The sequence below is a fragment of the Carex rostrata genome, chromosome 18 (assembly GCF_964058835.1).
Source record: "Carex rostrata chromosome 18, lpCarRost1.2, whole genome shotgun sequence".
NCBI lineage: Eukaryota > Viridiplantae > Streptophyta > Magnoliopsida > Poales > Cyperaceae > Carex > Carex rostrata.
Genome location: NC_135935.1, coordinates 4,575,344 through 4,594,927, shown reverse-complemented (window position 1 = coordinate 4,594,927; position 19,584 = coordinate 4,575,344). Strand labels below are relative to the sequence as shown.

The 19,584-nt window shown below is 35.7% G+C and overlaps 2 protein-coding genes across 3 annotated transcripts; one reads left to right on the top strand and one right to left on the bottom strand.

Moving 5' to 3' along the window:
- Window positions 1-4,648: 4,648 nt before the first annotated feature.
- LOC144569621 (protein ARV 2-like) lies at window positions 4,649-10,771 on the top strand. 2 transcript variants are annotated; one of them, XM_078320072.1, is made up of 16 exons: window positions 4,649-4,865; window positions 5,230-5,306; window positions 5,525-5,605; window positions 5,761-5,855; window positions 6,121-6,207; window positions 6,795-6,882; window positions 7,245-7,316; window positions 7,860-8,202; window positions 8,315-8,362; window positions 8,621-8,710; window positions 8,980-9,025; window positions 9,111-9,187; window positions 9,629-9,723; window positions 9,932-9,998; window positions 10,107-10,182; window positions 10,275-10,771. In XM_078320072.1, exons 8-16 carry the CDS (start codon window positions 8,071-8,073, stop codon window positions 10,370-10,372), a joined length of 729 nt encoding a protein of 242 aa, XP_078176198.1. In that variant the 5' UTR covers window positions 4,649-4,865; window positions 5,230-5,306; window positions 5,525-5,605; window positions 5,761-5,855; window positions 6,121-6,207; window positions 6,795-6,882; window positions 7,245-7,316; window positions 7,860-8,070; the 3' UTR covers window positions 10,373-10,771. The 2 variants fall into 2 exon arrangements, with proteins under 2 accessions (XP_078176198.1, XP_078176199.1); XM_078320073.1 differs by lacking the exons at window positions 4,649-4,865; window positions 5,230-5,306; window positions 5,525-5,605; ... (2 more) ...; window positions 6,795-6,882; window positions 7,245-7,316 and having other exon boundaries at window positions 7,478-8,202.
- A 3,779-nt stretch (window positions 10,772-14,550) lies between these two features.
- On the bottom strand, window positions 14,551-19,370 carry LOC144569200 (IAA-amino acid hydrolase ILR1-like 6). Its single transcript, XM_078319423.1, has 5 exons — window positions 18,844-19,370; window positions 17,208-17,333; window positions 16,487-16,789; window positions 15,801-15,929; window positions 14,551-15,155 (listed from the first exon to the last, which is right to left on the bottom strand). The coding sequence occupies exons 1-5, from the start codon at window positions 19,291-19,293 to the stop codon at window positions 14,781-14,783; spliced, it is 1,383 nt and encodes a 460-aa protein (XP_078175549.1). The 5' UTR covers window positions 19,294-19,370; the 3' UTR covers window positions 14,551-14,780.
- Between the last annotated feature and the right edge of the window lie 214 nt (window positions 19,371-19,584).

Sequence of the window (19,584 nt, the reverse complement as noted above, 5' to 3'; positions counted from 1 at the left end):
ATGCTCTCTAAACGGTCATAACTTTATTATTACCAAAACATCAATAAAGCACCCATACAGATTGACCATAACCGGTATTAGTGTTTTTCTAAGTCTAGGAGATTATTCAAGAATTACACATATAATTATTTTAAAATGCATTTACTACCTATTGTGTGTGTTTGCTTATTTTGTTAATGGATTACGATTTCATTTATTATTCAAAGATCATTAAAATTATCTATGATTGTTCAATATATATCCTTTACACGATAATTCTTGTGGTTTGGGTGTTTTTAAAAAAATTTCAAAATCTTAGTTATTTGTGGTAAAACATATTAAATAATGGATATAAATAAAAATGTCGGTGGATCAATACACTAAACAATTTGTCATTTTATTTCAAACCGCAAGAAATTCTTGCGGTTTGGGTATTTAAAAAAAAGTTAAATATCTTAGTTATTTGTGGTAAAACATATTAAATAATGGATATAAATAAAAATGTCGGTGGATCAATACAATTAGTGTTTTAAAATGCGGTTTTGTTCATGCATGCGGAAGGCCACTACATACCGCATATGCGGATTTTAAAATAAAAATTCACACATATATATAGATATATATATTTATATTAATATATTTGAATTTATTTCCACATAGTGACATAACCAACAATAGTTTTTTCACATAAACTTTAATTAAATTATCAAATTAATCAAACACAAAAGCACAAACAAATACACTAACTATAACCAGATTATGCATAAATTCAGTTTAACACAAACATCAAGTTAAATATAAAGTCCATAACAAGTTGATAACACTAGTTAAACTTAAAAGTACGATAAGGCAACAAGAGCAAACAACACAAAACTGCATGGGAGGACTGCATGGCCGCATATTAAGACTGCATATGCAGCTGCATGCTCAAAACCGTATGAGAGAACTGCATGGTCATTCTGAACACGGCTACCGACTACATAGACATATGCGGCCGCATTTTAAAATACTTGTACACTAAACAATTTGTCACACTTCTAATTTGACTTGTGTAATTTGAACTTATGGTTCGGTTCAAAGTGGAATTCAGATCTTGCAATACCTGAGTACAATGAGATCAGAGTCGTCAGTTTTTAACTTGCGAGAATCTCAAAACAGACTCCCTGTATCTCTAATAGACACTGAATTTCTCTTGGCCAAAGTGCTGGTTGAAATTTATGGGGATATCTAATCTATGTGCCATTGATTGATAAAAAAAAAAAAAATTCTTCTGGTCCATTAGATCAAATTCGAACGGTCTAATGAAACGTCACATAATATATTCTAGTGACTGTGAGAGTTTTTGCAATACAAGTTTATCCAAAAATTTAAAAGAAGTTTGGTACTTCCCAATGATTTAAAAATAGGGATAATAAGAAGTAAACACGGGTACATTACATACATATCGGATGGTCAACCTTGATGTTACTATGGTTGAACCCTTCCACCTCTCCTCTTCTACTCTTTTCTAAGTTTCAAATAATTGAAATTGATATTTTTATTGTTTTTATATGTTTATTCTATTGCCTTTTTATTAAATTAAGAGGCTTATAAGGAGCCTTATTTCATTATTAAAGGCAGGTTGCAATTGAGAATTTCGACCTTATTCCGTACATTCCAAAACTTCTAACGGTCCATGATTTCATATCATGTAATGGATGAAAATTGCAATATTATCGGCAATCTCCTGATCCACATCTAGGGGTGCTAATTGGACAGCTGGACAAACGAGTTGGACAGAACTGAATAATAATGAACGAGTTTATTACTGAACACAGTCCAAAACTCACAGTTCATATCAGTGGACATTTATTAAAGTGGGCCGAATTTGGACGAGCCTGAATGGACCAATGAACAGTTCCAATTTGTCCAATGAATCTAATCGATCGATTCGGTTCAAAAAACTTAGGGATTTCTTCTTCCCGAATTGTTCACGAGCCCTCTCTCTCTCTCATGTCGAATTTGAACGACCGCCTCTCTCCTCCGTCTCGTTGCCGCACCTCCATCCCGTTCTTCGCCTCTCCTCCGTCTCGCCTTCCCGCCCCGCCACTTCTTTGTCTCAAGGTACAAACTTTTTCAGACATAATAGACTAGTAGTAGCGATAGTGTTGGGTATTTGAATTTCTAGTTTTCAATTTGGGTATTTATATTTTAATTTCTAGTTCCATGACTAGAAGAAGAGAGCAGGAGGCAGTGGAGTGTATTTTCTTTTGAGTTTGAAGGGGATGAAGAAGAAAACAACCAGCATGTTGAAAAATTGAACTCCTGCACCCAATCTGAAACTGAGTTGCTCTAGAAGGTTATTTACTATAATATCAGAAAACCCATAAAAAACTCAATAGGCACCTTTTCTTTTTTCCAGCTTTACTATGGATTGTATGCTTAGTCCAAAAGATGGTATGATAACATTTAAACCAATAGAATGTATACGGCATACCAGCTTACTACAAGCTTACTACTAAGTCATGAGAACAACCTGGTTTGTATCAGTACCAGTCCTGAAAAGGTGCCAATTAAAGTTCTACAATGTTCATTACTACTAAGAAACCATAATTTTTATAAAAGTTTGGACTTCATATGTCATAATTTTTTTTAAGTAGAATCCTGTACTGATTAGAGTTCTCCTTTGTCTTTCAGGTACTTACAGAATAATCAGTTTACTGGCTCCATTAATGTGCTTGCTCTTCTTCCCCTCCAAACTTTGTAAGTAAAAATATGATCGACATGATAGACTTCATCTGATACTAAGTCAATTACTTTTATGAGGAAAATGGCTATTCATATTAAATTGATTTTCTTATAGTTATAGGAACATTGCAAACAACCGCTTCACAGTCTCTCGTAAGTCCATTTTTTCCCTTTCAGTCAGGGCACTTAGAAAAAAAATCTTGGAACATAGGTTGCTAAATAAAAAACCTTTAGGCTTTAGAAAACTGGAGGTTTTATTCACTACGTCTTGAGGTTATATTCACTATAACCAAGCATGACTTTGTTTCTAGTTGCAACTTGCAAGTTTAAAATTATTTCATTTATTTGTTCAGATTTGTAATGCAATGTTACTTTATTAAAAAAAATTAGTCTGTCATGTGCATTGATTACACCAGAATTTTAGTTTGCATAGTTTGCATATTATGTTTTTTTTTCTGGCACTTGGTGGTGTGTTCTTGTTCTTGGTAAAATTTAAATTATAGTATGTAGTTGATTGTTTTTCAATATGAGAATATGAGATGGTTCTGTTTGATACTCTCAAGTCAATTAATCCGTTGGTTCTGTTTTTTAATATGAGATTGTTTTTGTTCTTGCGTTATATGCTTCCGCACAATTTGCGTTATATACTCTATTTGTCCGTTGGTTGTCCAAACATTTCGTTTTGAACGGGACCAATTTGAACTGGACTTTGTAATGAACGGAGTTGGACGGACTGAACATGGACAGCAACCCGCCCATTACCAGACTGAACATGGACTGAACATTTATCATTTTAATCTTGATATGAGCCGGTCATGGACTGAAACCCGCCCATTAGTAGCCCTATTAAATTGTATTGTTACCTGTTTATCTTTCAATTAAGCCTTTACAATGGTACTAGAGCTTGAAGTGATATGTAAAAACCAAATTAATGAACTTAATATATTTTCTTTTATCTTTTGTAACTAAGGGTGACGATTTTATATTGCTTTTACACATAATTATTTCCATCTAATTTGCAAGGAGAAAACGGGTCTATGCAAGGATCTAGACTTTGCCTTGGTTTAGATATACTAAAATTAAACCAATATATCTAATTTCTCAATAAAATATATTTTGTTCCAGACCGTCTGATCAGAATTTGGACCGGTGGAATGTCTGGAGACCCTTAATTTTCGTGCAAATTATGATCGGACGGTGCAGATCTATCTAAAAAGTAATATTCTGTTTCCTTAGATGACACGAATTCCGCTTAGGGATGACAAAAAAGCCCGATTGGCCCAAAGACCCATTAATATCCGCCCGGCCCGTCCTTTACCCGGTTGGCCCGGCTCTGTGATGGGCCAGATAAGGCCGGGCCTAAAGACGGGCCAGGCAAGATCTGGGCTTAACTCCAGGCCCACGAGCAGCCCGTTGGACTTATATTTTAATACAATAAATTGAATCTAGGGTTTTGGCTAGCCAGAGCAGCCGATCTTCTGCGTCTCATTCTCATCTCTCTTGCTCTGGAAGCATATCCTCTGCGGAGGTTTTACCTGTGGTGCAACAACACCGGTTTTGATCTGGTCCGTTCGTTTCGGATCGGACAGACCAGATTAGATCTTGTCTGAATTTTAAAAAAACTCAAAATTTGGTGAACCCGTCCGATCCGAAATGAACGGACCAGATCAAAACCACGCGGTAAAACCTCCGCAAAGGATAGCGTTTCTCTTGCTCTCGCCTCCCGAGAACATATCCTCTGCGGAGGTTTTCCTGCGGTGGGCAGCGGTGGTTTTGATCTGGTCCGTTCGTTTCGGATCGGACGGACCAGATCAGATCTTGTCCAAATTTTAAAAAAACTCAAAATTTGATGAACCCGTAATCCAGCCCGTCCGATCCGAAACGAACGTACCAGATCAAAACCTCCGCAGAGGATACGCTCTCCTCGCCTCCCTCTGTCCCTCTCATCCCTCTATCGCTCTCTCTCTCTCCTTCACTCCGCCACCGACCTCCGCCACCAGATCGCTTCCTCCGCGACCAGGCTTGCGATCTCTCTCTCCTTCACTCCATCGCTCTCTCTCCGTCTCTTTCACTACTCCGCCACCAGTCCTTCACCAGGACCGCCACGGTGCCACTGCTCCTCCGCCACGGTGTCACTACTCCTCCAGTCACGGTATCTGGTTAGTTTGCTCTCTCTTCCACTTTGGTACTTGCTTTTCTGTTGCTTGAGTTTTTTTTCCTGTTCTAGTGGTACAAGTTTGTGGTAATGTGTCTTTTAAAATTAATAGGAAATAGAAGCAAGCTTCTGAATTCTGATAATAGAAGAAGTACCTGTTGATTGTTATGAGATATAGAATGGCATTAAAATCAGAAACTAATTAAAGTTTTGACAGTTTTCAATTTGAAATAACCTAGGAGTCTCATGTTTAAACCTTGAAATGGTGGAACCAAATACCAAAATAATGCGTTCTTTTTCTGTATAATATTTCAGGGAATGAGTTGTCAATTCTATTTCAACTTTTTGTTTCTTTGAATATTTTGTAGATGGAATAGGGTTAACAGGACTTTGAAGTCAATGAATTTTGCTAAAGTCGCAACTCGCAAGGAGGCGGCATAACAAGGTATGTATGATGAATTCTTCACAAATTTTTTTCATTGAAAAGTATATATGATGATTACAAGAGAAATGATTTCATTCTGATCTAAAATCAGGATTCTCAGCAATTAACATGGCAATTTAAATTACTGACAAAAGAACATTGAGAATTATATTTTCCAAATCCAAAAGCAGAAAATATAAAATCATTTGTTTTTAGAAGTTCTTTATTTTTGTAATTAGGTACATTGAACCTTTGTCTATTGCTTTGGAGAATAATAACTGGTCTTTGGTGCAACCATTACTCTCTTCATCTTAGAACAGGTACTTGTTAAATTGTATTGTCAGTTATGAATAATATGATAAAAAAATTTAAGTACTTGTTAATTTTCAGCTATAGAAGCTTACTAAAAATTTAAAATCAGATTTTTGCAAAATTTTGTCATCTAATTTTACTTGGAATTTTACTTGTTCATCAGGGAAGCAAGATCCTTACGTGGTGCAAGGACCCCTACGAAGCTACGACGCCACTGCATCCAGTGCTGACTGCTGACCCCTATGCAGGATGTTGGAGGTTTGATTCTCTCTGTTTTGACCTCTAGTTGTTTTAATCTTTGGTATCCATTGTTTCGTACAAAGTTGTTCTATTTGGGAGAGTAATTCATGCACAAAGTTTTGAAAAGTTTTTTAGTCAAATCTGTTTTTTTTTTTAAAGTCGGCTGTTGCTTGGTGCTAAAATTATTCTGCTTTACCTCAATTGCTCATTTTCAAGACTTGAGAATCAGAGTATAACTGTACAAGGACTTGAATTCTCTTTCCTTATTAATTTTTCATGATAGATGGAACTTGGAAGTCTAGCTTAGAGGACCTGAACTTAGAAGTCGAGCTCACTGCTCACGGCCTCAACATTCTAGTGCCGCATTCAGGTACAAAATTGGTTCCTTGTTCTATTTGTGTCCGTACTAGTTTTGAACTTGGTGTTATGGTTGTTGCTTAAGTGCTAAATACTATTTGGGTAAGCATAGATTTTAATTTTCTGATTTTAATTTTGTTGATGAAGTGAGTATATCAATTGAATTGTGCTGAAATTTGTTCCAACATCTTTGTAAAGAGACTATAAGTAAAAATTTCATAGATGAAATTGTGCTGAATTTTTTGAAGTGATGAATTGTGCTAAATTTTATAGATGAAATTGTCCTGAATTTTTTTTAAGTGATGAATTGTGCTGAAATTTATAGAAGAAATTGTGCTGAATTTTTTCAATGTAGCAATAGAGACTATTCTGTTTAGTAAAAAGTTTATAGATTAAATAAATATGCTCATATTTCCTTCTTACTACTAGTTTTCATTCCCTTAATAATTGTAATCTACTAGTTTATCTATGTGCAATGACTGGGGTAGCTACAAAAATCATTCCTAGGGGAAACTGCTGCTCCAATTTTTGTATTATACTTAGATCATGGTCATAATTTGTTTTGCTAATGTTTAGGTACTATGTTTTTTTTTTAATCAGGAATAGGCAAAAAAAAAATGTGTGAGTGAGTTGCGGATATTAATCGATCAAATAAGCAAGCAACAAGAGAGAATTGTAGCTTTAGAAGGTAATATCATTTATTTTTTGTAGATGAAATTTGTACCAACATTTTTTATTAATTGGATGTTATTGAAAAATTGAATGATCTCTAGATATTTGATGAAATGAAACCAACATTTTTGTTGATGAAGTGAGTATATGGTTTCCCTTTTGAAAAATTATAATGATAATTATAAAAGAAGGTAGCATTTCGGAAAAATTGCTAAAAAAAAATTGTGCCTATAGTTGGTTCCGTGCCTATATGGTATTAGATATTGAGAAAATAATTGGATTTGAGAGGTTTATCTGGACTGCCTCCTATGCCTCCTACATACCATTTTCGATTCATTTATTCTTTTCTAAAAAATATTATTATGTTTTTTTTTGCAGCAGAAGGAAAGATGATATAAGGTAGCTGTGATTTTATTTAATCTTGCAAGCTATAAAAGAAAGTGAATCAAGGTAAATAAATTTCTTTTTAATGATTTTCGAGTAACCCAGCAATTGTGAATCTTTTATCAACTGTGAATGTGCTTTTACTTTCTGATTTTTTCTGATTTTGTCATTTAATTTTCTGATTTTTGCAAAAAAAGGGGGAATCAAATAATTTTCTGATTTTCTGATTTTCTAATTTTTTGATTTTGTCATCGAATTCTTTTCTAAGGTAGATGAGGGTTTACTTTATGCATAAGCTATCATATTTCATGCTAATATTTTGTTCATGAATTGTCATGCCAATATTTCGGCCTAAAAAAATGAATTGGGCATGGCCGGGCCGGGTAAGGCAGCCCATGGGCACAGGCAGGCAGGCAGGCACGGGCAGGCCTGGACCTGAATGAAAAGCCTATGGGCAGGTCGGGTCTAGATTTTCAAGCCCGTTAGACTGGGCCAGGAAGGCGGGCCATTAACTTTTTACGGGCAGGTCAGGCCTGGGCTTGACAAAATACCCATGGGCTAGGTCCATTGCTATCCCTAATTCCGCTTGATTCTGGTAAATTTGGTCAGGAAGTGCAAAAGTGGCTCCCCGGACTTTATGCAAATGCCCAAAATTTTAACTCAAATTCCAAACCAAAACACTGAACTGAGCTTGTACTACCTGAAAGTACTCCTGCCTCTACCTCGTACTAGTCAGCTGTCGTGGATGCTTCCATGAGTCCATTGCAGATTGGAAGGATTTGAGCCAAAGCCTGTCGGATTAGACTTCAGATCTGACTAAATGCTGGCATTCAAAATCCCAATGGAAGGTCAGAACGATGCCTCGTCAGCACCCCGGTGCATCGGATGTGGCTCACTTGTACGGATGCTGTATGTGCAGTACTCCCCTGGCAACATCCGTTTGATGAAATGTGTATGAGAGATTATACTTTCTCCACTCATTCTCTTCTTTTCAATCTGTTATGTTGATTAACCTTTACATACACTTTCATGAAATTGAGAGACCATGTTAATTCTCTTGTCAGGAGAAGTGCAAAGCTGTTGCTGATCCGTACATCGAGTGTGAATTTATGGTAAATTTCTTTAAATCTCAGTGAGATGTTTCGTGGTGAGGTGATTGGGTTGATATGGATTACCATATTGCCTGGTATATGCCAGTATAAATCTGCACCACCCTGCTGGTACTTTTATTACCAGTTATTACTTTCAAATTGTGGTAATACAGCTCTATTAGGCCCTAAACAATGCTTAAAATCTAGAAAGCAAAAAATACAGCTTACATTAGTTATGCCTTTGTTAACTATTATTCAAAATTCTTTTTCATTTTGTAGATTATCTTGATCGATCTGATTCTGCACAAGGTGGAGGCATATCGACATTTGTTGTTTAACATGCTCTATCTTGATTCAGATGTATACAAGGTAGCCTGAAACAACAGTGCATAATAATTTTAGTTTCTCCTAATTTCTCCTGCTTCACCTGGCAGTTACTATGGCTATGTGAGATGACCTGTATGGTACAAACAGTTGCTGTACTTACAAAAAAGGATGAAAAGAATGTTTGACTATTTACTAGACAGTTGTAATCGGAGGAGGGTTCAATACCCCACTGCATTAGAAATAATTTTCCTCAAAATTTCTAGCTAGTAACACCTTCTAATTTATGTGCCACAAATTTTAATATTTTGCAGGGCATATTGCAAAGTTCAGTTCTTGCTTATATTTTCCTCGATGCATGTATCCTCCCAAGCTCTCTTTGTTTACCAGTAATATTTATAGTTTGTGTCTATGTGACTTATCAAAGATCCTTGACAATTTTAAGATAAAATTTCTTTCTTGAATGGTGGTGCTTTGGATTCTTCAGATAGTCTACTTTCAGCCATTTGGTGTTGTGCAAAGGTATTTCAATGAGTACGAAACTTTTTGTTGTTGCAGGGATGCGATTGGAAATTATAAGTAGGAAACTATCAAATAGCTGACCATTATGCTGTCAAATCATATAGTAAAGCTTTTACCAATTTGGCAAGTCTCAACTAGACCATTATCAGTAAAGGTGTAAAGGAAAACAATTCACACAACAACAATCTTGACTGGTTGAAAAGGGAGGTAGCACAGACACAGTTGGCTAGGAAAAAGTCCTAGGACTGTTGGTTACCTAAAGGTTGAGAGTTTGATTTCCCCTCACGACTTCGCAGCCTCTGCGAAGGTTTAAAAAAATAAACAATCTTGACTGGTTAAGTTTGTAAAACCAATAGCGTACCTTAAACCAAATTGTATTTTATCTTTCTTCACTTACTAGACTTCTTCAGTGTTTGAATTTATTCATTTTTCATTTCTCAGATTCTTACTGGTGCATTGGTAGAAGATATCATATTTATGCTTTTCATTCTTATGGGTTCAAAGTTTGTTCTCAACTTCTCATACAACATTGAAAGGTGAACTTCTTATGTTTCTTTACTGAACTTATAGCCTACCCTTACAAAGTCAAACATCCAGATCTAGAAAAGTTACTCAAGTTCTATAACCACTTAACTGATATTGAAAGATAAGGGTTAACACCATTGGGTGTGTGTGTGTGGGTGGGGTGGGGTTGGGGGGGGGTGACTTTTATGCTGATTTTTATATTTATCATGGTATATTTAGGTATCGAGAAGTCATATTGGCGATTATCATTTCGAGCTATTTGAAGTTGTTCCTCTTATCAACTATGGTATGTATACTACCTTTTATCTTGATAAAATGAAGTAATGAACTCTTCTGTTTTGGCAAGCACACGATTATTGACTTTATTGTTTTTTTTTTCCTTTACAAAATGCAGGTGTGGGAGTCTCCATTATCAGTTATTCACATAGTCAACATTTTTGTTCTCTCATCAAATATAGTTGCTTTAAGAGGTTCTGATTGTTTTAAAATTTGAAAATTTGTTTTCTTTGTCTATGCTCATTTGGTTTATATTATATTTTCTTCGTTATTGGTTTTTCAACAGTGGTAACTCGGTCACAGATTGGCTGGTGTGTTGGTATATGCTGTTTGGCCCATGTCACGAAGATCCTGATCAACCACTGGCTGCTACAGCTATTATAGTATATATCTCTATAAATTTAGGCTAAGTATCTAGCACACTGTTCAGAGGTCTAAAGATTTCAAGTTTCCCCTCTAGAAAATAAAATAGAATGTATTCCTACCAGAAGCTCCAATTGTTTCAAAATTGCAACTATGTTGATTAGATGGTAGCTTTACCACGGTTAGTTTTTACTAAATCTCAGGCTTGGCTTTTGGCTATGAAATTACCCTGCAATGTTTTAGAATGCAGTTTTTAATAAGCATGCAGTTGGTCACTGCATAATGCATAACTGGTATGCAGATGAAATGTGGTAGGATATGCAGATGTATGTTTTCAAAAGAGTTTCAAAACTTGCAAACTAAATTGAAATCTCTAGAGAACTTAGTAAAAAATAGGAAATAATTCATATTTCTTAGATTTATTAAATGATAGAGTCAGGTCTTCAATTTATATGCCGAACTGGATGGAAATTTTGAAAATATAGAGTTTCTATTGGATATGCCGAGCATACTCCTATGCATGCAGTTTTCTACAGAATAAGCAGTTTGCAGACTACATTTTATGACATTGCCTTCTAGTATGCCCTCCAAATTTAAAGGGGAAATTTGGGAGAACAAAATTTCATGGGCACCTTATGTTGTTTGTGTTTGTATAATATAATGTTATGGTTCAAAATATGTTTATTCCAGTGCTATTTAATTTGTCATTTGTTGGAATAATCATAATCAAACAAATTGAAACTTTTATTTGGGATTAGTATTGTTGCTTTGAAGGTAATCTTGTTTTTCCTTTGTTCCTGTGAGCAGGGTTGATGTTTTCAAATGAATAGATAAGGCCGAATGAATTGTAGAGATTAGAGACAATGCTAATGGTAATATGAAAAGATGAAATTTGCATAGCATTGTTATTTTATGAAGAATGCTCAATAAAGTAGGAAGAATTGGTCAATTTAACAACAAGAGTTTTAACCCATGAGTATATTCAAATTTAAGTTACATAGAGGTAAAGATAATATTTTGGGTTTATTAGTGGTAAACATGGAACTTTAAAACTTTCTGAGGATGCTGGAAATTTTACATTATGTATTGGTTTCTTTTTCCTTCTTAGGTCTTGTATTTAAATTAGGTTTTAAATGGACTAATATACGAACTGTACCATGTGCCTGTTAGGCCATTTTTCCTGGCCTATTAAAAGATTGAAGGCTAAGACCCTAATGGGCTTCCCTGTAAATGAACTTCTTACATAATCACATACTTTTTTGTGCATTAAATACAATGCATTACTAATTCATAACCAATGAATTTGACAAATCGTGCAATTTACTGGATGGTGGAGGAACCGATCCAGATTTTGTTGTTAGGTCCTTCGGCTTCTTTTCTTTACTGGTAATGCCTGTTACTGTTAGGACAAGTATGGTGGTATATAAGTACTGTTCAAGTTAATGGACCTGCTATGTACCACCGACATTCAAGTTCTGTGGTTGCACTGATGAAATATCTCATTCCAACATTCAATCTGGAGTTAGACAGTCATTTTAAATCATGCTTCTAGTGCCATTCCATGCAATTTACAGATTCCAGTCCCAAGTAGATTTGAAGGTGATCTACATAAAACTGAGTGCAGGAGGTGAGAGATAAAGGGTGGGCTTCGTTGTGTGTTTTTTTGGAAGTAGTACACAGGAGAAATTGTGGTAGATTTTTTATCCGAAAGGACTATATTTTATATTGTAAGCTTTGCACACATGAATGACTTTTTCCCTTACATATCCAATGAGCCCGTGCATTTATTAACTCTTTATGTGTTTCATTTTATTTAAGCTGGTTATAGCTGCACATATTTGTTTGTAGAGGAAAATTATATATCAAGAGTTCAGCTTTCTTTTTCGCATATTCCCTGCAGTCCAAAGAAAATATGATTACTAAGACGCGACAAGCTACTGATGTTTAGCTCATTCATAGTGCATATCAAGAAAAAATTGGAGCACTTCATTAGGGTAGAAAAACTGATAGCATTTAAGGCAATGCTTTGTAGTTAGGAGAATAGTTAATAACTAGGGGTGCTAATTGAACAGCTTTGTCCATGGACAAACGAGTTGGACAGAGCTGAACAAATAATGGAGTTTATTACTGAACACAGTCCAAAACTCAGTTCAGATCAGTGGACATTTATTAAAGTGGGCCGAATTTGGACGAGCCTGAATGGACCAATGAACAGTTCCAATTTGTCCAATGGATCTGATCGATCGATTCAGTTCAAAAAACTTAGGGGTTTCTTCTTCCCGAATTGTTCACGAGCCCTCTCTCTCTCTCACGCCGTCACGCGCCACCACTCTCAGTCTGCCCTGTCTCTCTCACGCGCCGCCGCCTCTTTCCTCCGTCTCGTTGCCGCACCTCCGTCCCGTTCTTCGCCTCTCCTCCGTCTCGCCTTCCCGCCCCGCCACTTCTTTGTCTCAAGGTACAAACTTTTTCGGACATAGTAGACTAGTAGTAGCGATAGTGTTGGGTATTTGAATTTCTAGTTTTCAAGTTTGGGTATTTATATTTTAATTTCTAGTTCCATGACCAGAAGGAGAGAGCAGGAGGCAGTGGAGTGTATTTTCTTTTGAGTTTGAAGGGGATGAAGAAGAAAACAACCAGCATGTTGAAAAATTGAACCCTTGCACCCAATCTGAAATTGAGTTGCTCTACAAGGTTATTTACTATAATATCAGAAAACCCATAAAAAACTCAGTAGGCACCTTTTCTTTTTTCCAGCTTTACTATGGATTGTATGCTTAGTCCAAAAGATGGTATGATAACATTTAAACCAATAGAATGTATACGGCATACCAGCTTACTACAAGCTTACTACTAAGTCATGAGAACAACCTGGTTTGTATCAGTACCAGTCCTGAAAAGGTGCCAATTAAAGTTCTACAATGTTCATTACTACTAAGAAACCATAATTTTTATAAAAGTTTGGACTTCATATGTCATAATTTTTTTTTAAGTAGAATCTTGTACTAATTAGAGTTCTACTTTGTCTTTCAGGTACTTACAGAATAATCAGTTTACTGGCTCCATTAATGTGCTTGCTCTTCTTCCCCTCCAAACTTTGTAAGTAAAAATATGATCGACATGATAGACTTCATCTGATACTAAGTCAATTACTTTTATGAGGAAAATGGCTATTCATATTAAATTGATTTTCTTATGGTTATAGGAACATTGCAAACAACCGCTTCACAGTCTCTCGTAAGTCCATTTTTCCCTTTCAGTCAGGGCACTTAGAAAAAAATCTTGGAACATAGGTTGCTAAATAAAAAACCTTTAGGCTTTAGAAAACTGGAGGTTTTATTCACTACGTCTTGAGGTTATATTCACTATAACCAAGGATGACTTTGTTTCTAGTTGCAACTTGCAAGTTTAAAATTATTTCATTTATTTGTTCAGATTTGTAATGCAATGTTACTTTATTAAAAAAATTGAGTCTGTCATGTGCATTGATTACACCAGAATTTTAGTTTGCATAGTTTGCATATTATGTTTTTTTTTCTGGCACTTGGTGGTGTGTTCTTGTTCTTGGTAAGATTTAAATTATAGTATGTAGTTGATTGTTTTTCAATATGAGAATATGAGATGGTTCTGTTTGATACTCTCAAGTCAATTAATCCGTTGGTTCTGTTTTTTAATATGAAATGGTTCTTGTTCTTGCGTTATATGCTTCTGCACAATTTGCATTATATACTCTGTTTGTCCGTTGGTTGTCCAATGGACAGTCCATTGGTTGTCCAATGGACAGTCCATTGGTTGTCCAAACATTTCGTTTTGAACGGGACCAATTTGAACTGGACTTTGTAATGAACGGAGTTGGACGGACTGAACATGGACTGAACATTTATCATTTTAATCTTGATATGAGCCGGTCATGGACTGAAACCCGCCCATTAGCAGCCCAGACCACATCATATGAATTAGAATTATATCACCAAAGGTCTAAAATCTCGGTATGAATTAGAAACAAAACCAGATATACCACACAACTGGCCCATTAATAAGAGGCTTCTTTTCATTTAAATTGGGCCAAGCCCAAAATGATCACTTGTTAGATCAACTAAAAAAAACAAACCCTTAGTGGGCCCTAGAAATTCCCAAAAGCAGTTAATGACGAATTGGAGCTAAATTTATCGAGTCTCTGAGGCTAAAACATAGGTCAGTCGTATACTAAACATGTCAATAGAGCCTCAGAAGATAGTTCTACATCTATATATATATACACGCATTATAATTTGCAAAAAAGAATATGTTAAATATCGATGATAGAGGGAAGGGAGAAAAGAAAAGAAAGGAAAAGGCAAAATAAAAAAATAATAATAATAAAGAACGGGGAAGAAGGCCCTATTGCCTTGTACCCTGTCAATTCTTCTAATAAAACTAAACTACTCGAAACTCAAGAGCCTGCTCTTTCATTCTCTGCTAAATACCTCTCAGCTATTGCTGCATGAAAGGCCGCACCAACCGGCAACACATCTTCATCCATCATAAAATAAGGCGAGTGAACCAGGTGCACTGAGCCTACACTCTCGTTCTTCACACCAATGTAGTAGAACGCAGATGGTATAACTTGAGAGTAGAAGGTAAAATCCTCAGAGCCCATGACTGGAGGAGCTTCATTGTAATTTCCTGGACCCAACAAATCAACTGCCACATTTTTCACGTGCTCATACATGAACTTGTCGTTTACAGTTGGGGGGTAAAAACTTTCATCTTCAAAGAAATCTACTGATGCATCGCAGCCATAAACCTTAGATTGTGTCACTATAACCTAAAAAGTAAAAATGATAATACCAATTCTTCATTATTAAAGAAGTATGCTGACACTAATTGGATCTCGTATATTGTAATACTAAGCCCTCAAATTGTACCAGTCTTTGGTATGTCCATACAAGTATCAGATCTTGATCTGTACTAGTTAGGCCTAGTATCATGTCTTGATATGTTAAAATTTCACTCTCATTTCTAACAAGTTTTTCCTATATTCAAATGAAACTAAAACCAAACAACAACACCAAGCTTTAATGAACAGAATTGAAAGAGATCTAGCCGAGTCAAAGATAACCCACAGGACATTAAATATGAGAAATGTTTGGAATTGTAAATTATAAATGCCATAACATGTTGGACATAACTGCCATATACCTTTTTTTTTCTAATAATAAGATACCCTTATTTTTATTGTACATTTAATATGAAACCTCGGTACACCTTAGGGACAAAACCCAATAGAGGCTGAGAAAACTTTTGATGCTATTTTGAACTGTACCAGTTGGTCCTGTACATAGGCACCTATTGGATACTGATTGGTTATTTGTTCAAACTTCAAAGTCATTATGCCATTTTTTATTTTTTTATATCATGTTATTTCAGTTTTAACTTGGTTGATATGCATGTATATTTGTCATATTTCTACCTCTTCTATTCTCTGACGGAGCTGGTAAAAGCTGTTATTAGAAAATGCCCTAAAAGTGCCACCAAGTATGGCCGATTCTGGAATCATGCCACGAAGATCTGTTGCATTAACCATTCCAACTGAGACTACCTGGAACAAATTTTAAAATAAAACTTGAAATAAACAAATGACAATTAAGGCAAGAAGAGAAACTAGAGCAAGACAGGTAGATTGGTGATACATATTTGTCAGTAACAAGGGGACCTTTTATTCAACAAAATGAGGTACATCTATATTGCAGTAAAGTCTTTGCATTGCAAATGAGAGCCAAGCCAATAAGAGAATAATAAAAAAAAGTCAATAAGAGAAAAGAGAAAAACCAGTGTATCAAAGACATTGGAATGAAAAAAAAAGGTAAACTAAAATGACAAAAATAACCAATAATAAAGAACACATTTAATTTCCAAAAACAACAAACAAAATAATCCATTGAGAACAGCCTCATGGAAAGAAACTCTTTCTTGGAAACATGAACAATGACAGATGACATTTTGGTAAAGTTTTTAGGGATTATTTAGGCTAGTCATTGCTACATAACATTTTTTCTGGTCTGGTCACTGAAAATATTTTTCTTATTAAACATATAACAAAAGGTACCTGCTGCAATTAACTACCAGTAAAGGGTAGATTATAACTAAAATATGCACCTGAGAATCCAAGGGGTCAGCTTCGCGAGAGACGAGGTTCTGCAAACTGATAACAACAGTAGAGGCAGCCAAAATGGTTCCCACCTTTGTCAGGTCTGGATTTGCTACCTGGATTACGGCTTTGAAGAAACCGCACCCAGCAAGCAAAGGGCCCGGTCTTGACCCGATAACAGAGCTCCGGTCCTGGATGGATACATGAGCTGCAAAAATAGCCTCTACTCCTTCTAAAGCACCATCTTCTATCATTCTTTTTGCACCTAGTCCCGCTTCTTCCGCTGGCTGGAATAGCAGCTTAACTGTTCCCTAAATTACATATTGTAAAATAAACGTAGGTACTGCAATCCATTGACCTATCCAGTATTATAATTTCTCTTTTTTTACTATTTGAAAAAAAAAAAATCCTGTAATGCATTTTCTATATATACAATAATGTTAAAAGCTCGAGGGCTTGTTCATTTGAAATATCTTGTATTGTTAAGAAATAAGTGCATTTCCCTGATAATACTGTAAATTTTAAGCAAATATGGATAAATGATCAACATTTCAGCAAAAAAAAAGGTCTTTTCTTATGCATTGAATTGGACAGTGCTTCTCATCAGAAAACTTGAGCAAGCATAACTGGGGCTTAACCATAGACAAGTTGGGTACAACTTGCTATCTACTCTGCAAACAAACCCAGAATATGGTGAACAGCATAAATTAAAAAAAAAAGGAAACAAACCTTTAATAAATGTTCACGAGCTTTTAGTATTCTGGCCGCGCCGAGAAGCATAGCTACATGTGCATCATGTCCACAAGCATGCATCTTACCTTCAACCTTACTCTTATATTTCCATTCGACCAATTCCTAAATTAGAAAAATGCAGAAGGAGAAATATCAGCATGTTACTAAAATAGAAAATGAAAAAAGGAAATAAGCATGTATTAAATGAGGATGTCTACAACAGAAGGGAAGGGTGTCTTTATCTAGGAACTGAAGCATCTGACACAAAACACACAACTTGTCTGATGCATTGCAAACTACAACTTAGAATGTTTTACATGCAAAATAAGCTTCTCTTTTCCTGTTTAAAAGTACCCTGGACAGACGGGTCTGTACCAAAATCCAATTATTATCACTGCTTCAGAACAATTAATTAGCATGAAGAAGCACTTCATCCGTTGAAAACTCTATCCTGATAGCTACTATCCGGCTTTCAAAAAAAAATCCGTTGAAAACTGTGCATCTAATATTAAAAATGCCAGAGCACATTAATGTATTTTTTCTTTTTTTAACAACAATATATATAGGTTCATTGGGTACAAGTATGTTGGGTGTCGTAACAGGCAGTTAAAGAACAATAGGAAAAAAAAACAAAAAGCAAGAACAGAAGAAAGTTGCAAAGTATGCAAAGATCCAAAAGATGAAGTGATACTTACAGTTGGTATTTCTGTTACCATTCAGAAAACAACCAAAACCAATAGTAAGTGGAGCACCACTAAACGATTTCATACCAAATTACACCAGTTGGCAGGAACTTGATACCAAAAAAAAAAAAAGACACGCAAGAATCGAACAAATATCTAGATACTATTATTAGATATTGCACACCAAAAACACGTGCCCATAAACATATGCTTCTGAAAAATGCTAAACAACAGTGATTGCATGTAGCTATCTTCCAAAAAGTACATCAAGAGATAAGAAAAGAAATAAGAATGCAGCATATTGCCTAACTTCAATACGACAATTGTAAACGGCAACGTTTTTTTGAAATAAGGAAAGGCTAATTGAAATGGTATAGATAAGGAAGTTATTTTATTCATTTTTTTTTTTTGTAAAATCTGGGCACATAAGGAATTGGTCGTCCCTGTTCCTAGACTTTTATCATCTCAAGCAATTGATGAGCTCAGTTATATCCTAGTCAAATGAAGAAGAGAGAAAGTTGGCATGTTCTACTGCTGGCTTTTCAGCAAATATAAGCAGAATGGAGAACATTTACTATGGATAATTTAAAAAAAATAAAATTACCACAATTTCTAATCTGCATAGTTATCTACTATATCTTTACTTTTGTTTCTTCTTTTGACCCGGCTATTTGACAAAATTGTGGGCCCTAGCAAAATTAGAAAGCCCATGTGCGGTTTATTCTTCAGTAAATTGGTTGAAAAACATAATTTCCATTACTAAAGGTAACCAAACAAACTACAATTATACAAAGGAAATTACAAAAGAAAAATGTCCTGCGTGCCCTCAACTACGGTAAAAAAAGTCGACTTTTACTGAATACCTTTTTTTTTTTTTTTCCTCTCTCAAAGAAAAATTAATTTCAAACTTCAAAACAAATTGTACAAGGAGTGCTATGTGCTTAAATTACCTGAATTGGGAGGGCATCCATGTCAGCTCGCAGTGCTACAATTGGGGGCCTACCAGTCCCGATTGTTGCTACAACCCCCGTCCGAGCTAACGGGTATCTATACCCGACTTCAATTTCATCAAGCCGGTCACGCACCAACCGGCTTGTCTTAATCTCTTCATATGCCAATTCTGGATATTCATGTATGGATCGTCTAGCCGCTTTAACCCATTTCACGGCCTCTTCACTCTTTGCCCTCTGTAGAATCTCCTCTTTCCATCCATTTTTGGTAACGCTGCTTGTAGTGGTGATACAAGTTGCGTTAACTTTGTAAGGAGATGGAGGAAATGGGGATAAGATGGGTTGGCTGAGAGGAATATCTTCTTCGAAGTGTGTTAGAGAGGTGGAATAAGAGCGAGAGGAAAGGATGAGAGCGAGCGGGAGGAGAAACAACAGAAGCGCTAGAGACATAATAAGAGTTTATGAGAGTAAAAAGGTATTGGTTCTGTGAGAGAGAGAGAGAGAGAGAGAGAGAGAGAAGTGAGAACAAAGTAATAATAGAGAAAGGAGAATTGGATTATAGGGTTGTAGGGGTATAAGGAGAGAGGAGCACGGAAGGGGACATGGAGGGAAGAAAAAGGTAAAGAGTGTATACATTCTGTGTACCCGGTTTAAACACGTAAGAACTACCGTAACTTCAATTATGATGATGTGATAGCACAAGTTCGACCTTTCGTTAACATAACATTTATTAACTGACGG